The sequence below is a fragment of the Grampus griseus genome (assembly GCF_964374135.1).
Source record: "Grampus griseus genome assembly, chromosome: 20".
NCBI lineage: Eukaryota > Metazoa > Chordata > Mammalia > Artiodactyla > Delphinidae > Grampus > Grampus griseus.
Window position 1 is genome coordinate 8058308 of NC_139014.1, and position 3581 is coordinate 8061888.

The window sequence follows — 3581 nt, forward strand, 5'->3', positions numbered from 1 at the left end:
AAAGACCAAGACATATTCTGAGAAAAGCTAACACCAAGAAAACGTTTTAATTAAACTACAGAAACAATGGTTATAGTACAGAATATTCATGAGCAAAAAGATACACCATGTTATAAGTACTTACAAAGTTACAAACCATTTGTTTCCTTAACATTTTCCACATTTTAAGTTCATACATGAAGATGATCGGATTTACCATTTTTTTTGGGGGGGGGGAGAGGAAGAAAAAAAAAAGGTGTATTTATCATCGCTAGATGTGCTCACTGTATGCTCCGTTATTTATATGCAAGGCCCGGGTGACTGGAAGTGCAGTTGTCAGGCATTTTAATAAACTGGACAGCCATTTGTTTCTGCACGACAAGGCATCTTTACACAGGAGCAATCAGGAGAAAACAGGAAACAGCCAAGCACTCTGCACTGCAACACGCCACCTTAACAGCTAACCAGCATTACTCAACTGCTACACAACTGCGCCTAGTGCACAAAAATACATAAGAGAAGAGATTAGAATTGTGTTTGGTAAACAATCCTTTTTTAAAAAAAATCAAGTCTTTTCACCTGAAAAGTCTTTATACAAATTTGGGTTCAGTTTACCATTTAGACCTGAAGGTAAATAACATATACAAACAATTTACACCAACTTTCGTAGGTTTTTAATTTTAAGGTATGAAGGCAATGTTGAGTCAATCTCTTGACAGCTTTAGGCTGTGTGTAATGGCTGCACACGTTTCCTTAAAAGTCAGGAGGCCACAAATTAGGTTACCAATCTGTTTAATTTCAAACAAAAAAAGTCAGCACTATATAAACAAAAAGGAAATTTTACCTCAAATATCCAAGCCAATAATGAAATCTGAAGTCGTTCACCTCACTAAATTACAAGAAATTTGAATAACAGCAACAAAATGGCACATAAAATGAGTTTGCCACCTGAGGCAAAGCTTAAAACAAGTAAAAAGTTAGACAAAATGTTACAAAATAACCTTTTCAATAGCCAGTTGCTTGTTCCAAGGACTCTTCAGTGGACTGAGTACTACTGAGTACGTGGGTCCTTTTCCCCCAAGTCTTCCTTTATGTTGCTTGTCGACACATCTAGGTTTGAAAAAAAATAAGTTCAGTTTACCTTCCATTATTATGAAATCACCAAAGGTGCACATGGTTTTAATTTCAGTACTTACTAAGGGTCTGGTGAAACCAGTAGGTTACAGAAAGGTTCCAACCAGCCACTAATCAGTTTTTTAAAGGCCCAATTAGGAAAATTTCACAAAGGCTACCATCAGCATTAAAAGTTTGTGTTTATGTATTCTTGGCCAAATAACCCAGGTGAAAAATGGTAAGGGGGGAAAAAAGAAAAGAAAAAAAAAGAGGGCTGTATCCAAACAAAAGCAACTCGAGATCAGACAATTAGTCTACATTTTAAGTTTTTAGTGTTCAAATGAAACACATTTGGCATTTCAGAATGCTTTAACATCTGAGCTACTTAGGGCCCTTTCCTTTTAAAAAATAGGACCAAACAATTTGAGAGTTAAAGACACACTATCCTTTCCCCACCCAGTGCAATCAATACCTGTAAACTTTTGGTTCCAAAAGTTCATTGCTTCGTTTTTGCAATTCGTTTGCGCCACATCCATTAGAATATGAAGTCCCAGTCAGCACAACAATAGTTGAACTGATTGTTTTCTCTAAGAGGATAGTGCATCTTTAACATTTAAAGACAAACCTGCTCCAATACACGCCCACAGAAACTGGTCCCTGGAGGATCAGCCAAATCAGTTAAAATCTGCAATACTGGCCAATATTCTTTTATCAAACAGGAGACCGCAGCTTTAAAGGGGAAAATGCAGACGTTGGATAAAAACAGCAAGAAATAGTCATTTTCATTAATAGGTCTCAAAACAGTTTACGAAACAGCCATTATTATCTAAGCTTCATACACATCCTTTCTGCAGACCCCTCTTCAGTTTTACTCCCAAAGCTGAGTTAGCTCAGAGCAGCACTCCTAACATGAGGAGTCACTTTTATATTAATCGGATCAAAACAACTACTCCAAACCCCATTTCTGAATTCGGGCCATGAGTCTCGGAGCCCCGCAGACATTACCATTTGCTTAAGAGGACACCGCTCCTTCCTCTTCAGGAGACTTGGGAGGACTCTTGGATCGCGACCTGGACTTGGATTCCCTCTTGGACACGGGCGGAGGACTCCTGGACCTAGACCTGGACCTGGACCGCGAGCGAGATCTGGAGACAGACGAGGACTTCGACTTGGACCTTCGCGCCGATCTGGACTTGGAGGTTGATCGCGATCTTGACCGAGTACGGGACCGGGACTTGGAGCGGCTGTAGCGAGATCGACTCCGGGACCTGGACCGGCTCCGACTCCGGGATCGGCTGCGGCGACGCCGCCTAGGGCTGCGGACAGGGACGGCGGCGCGTTAGGGTTCCGCGGCCCCGCCCGCCCGCCCGCCCGCCATTATCTCGCCGCCAGACGCCATTTCCCTGGTCGCGAGAAGAGGGCCCCCGCCCTCTCGCGGCTCGCCGGCTCTGCCCGGCCGCCACCACGTGTCCCCGGCAGGCCTTTGTGAGTCACCCAGGCCCTCCCGGAACCCCGGCCGCGACGCCCACCCGCTTACCTGCGGCTCCGACGTCCGTAGCCACCGCCCCCGTACCTGCGGGGCGGGGGTCCCCGGCGGCTATGGTGCGAGTCCGGGGGGCGGCCGTAGCGCGCCATCTGCACCCGCAACTCGCGGCCGTCCAGCACGGCCCCGTCCATGGCGTCCATGGCGTCCTCAGCGTCGCGCTTGTCGTGGAAGCGGACGAAGGCAAAGCCGCGGGACTCCTTGGTGTAGCGGTCCCGCGGGATGTACACGTCGCCGACGCGTCCGTACTTCTCGAACACGCGCCTCAGGGTGTCTGGCGAGGTGCGGTAGGTCAGGTTGTCCACCTTGAGGGAGGTCATGCCCTCCACATCGGGAGGCGGGCGGCCGTAACTCATGGCTCTGAAGAGTCGGGCCGGGGCCCGTGACTGCGCGCCGACGGACTAACGCCCCGGCGGGCTCGCGCGCTCGGCTGCGGCGGCGGTCTCGTCAGCCTAGCTCGGCTCGACGCCGCGCCTCTCCCCTGGCGGTTGGTTTCCGCGTGGAAACGTTTGGAAAGGCCTGACTAGGACAACTGATAAAGCGCTACGCACCTGGCTCCACCAGCGAAGCAACTGGGCTGGCGGCCGGCTCCAGTGCCCGTTTATATCCCTCCTCACAAAATGGCGCCCGCGCCACCCGGAAATGAAACCTCTGATTGGCTCGTCTCGCCCCGCCCCGTAACGTCCCTGCCGCGCGCCCCGCCCTTGTCCGGCGCGCCTGCGCAGAGCCCCGCGGGCGGGTCGAAAAGCGCGCAGTCACTGCCGATGGGAGGGGGAGCGGGATTTGCCGGCAGTTGGAAAGCCCGCGAAACGCTCCTTCCGGCTGCGAAGCGCGCTGTGACGGCAGGAAAGGGAGGTGCTCCCCTACTGGGCTCCGCCTTCTTTTCATGCGAATTTCTAAGCTCCACGCAGGTTTTCTGCTCGGACGTCCGCCCCGCCTCTGTCGG

At 50.1% G+C, this 3581-nt stretch overlaps 1 protein-coding gene across 7 annotated transcripts; it reads right to left on the minus strand.

Moving 5' to 3' along the window:
- Positions 1-28: 28 nt before the first annotated feature.
- On the minus strand, positions 29-3239 carry SRSF2 (serine and arginine rich splicing factor 2). Of its 7 annotated transcripts, none has more exons than XR_014298293.1 (4): positions 2630-3239; positions 2098-2408; positions 1718-1821; positions 29-1089 (listed from the first exon to the last, which is right to left on the minus strand). XR_014298293.1 is itself a non-coding variant. In XM_082678527.1 (3 exons), the coding sequence occupies exons 1-2, from the start codon at positions 2989-2991 to the stop codon at positions 2105-2107; spliced, it is 666 nt and encodes a 221-aa protein (XP_082534653.1). In that variant the 5' UTR covers positions 2992-3239; the 3' UTR covers positions 29-1089; positions 2098-2104. The 7 variants fall into 7 exon arrangements, 3 of the variants coding, with proteins under 3 accessions (XP_082534653.1, XP_082534652.1, XP_082534651.1); XR_014298294.1 differs by having other exon boundaries at positions 29-474; positions 981-1089; positions 1718-2408; XR_014298295.1 differs by having other exon boundaries at positions 1718-2408.
- Between the last annotated feature and the right edge of the window lie 342 nt (positions 3240-3581).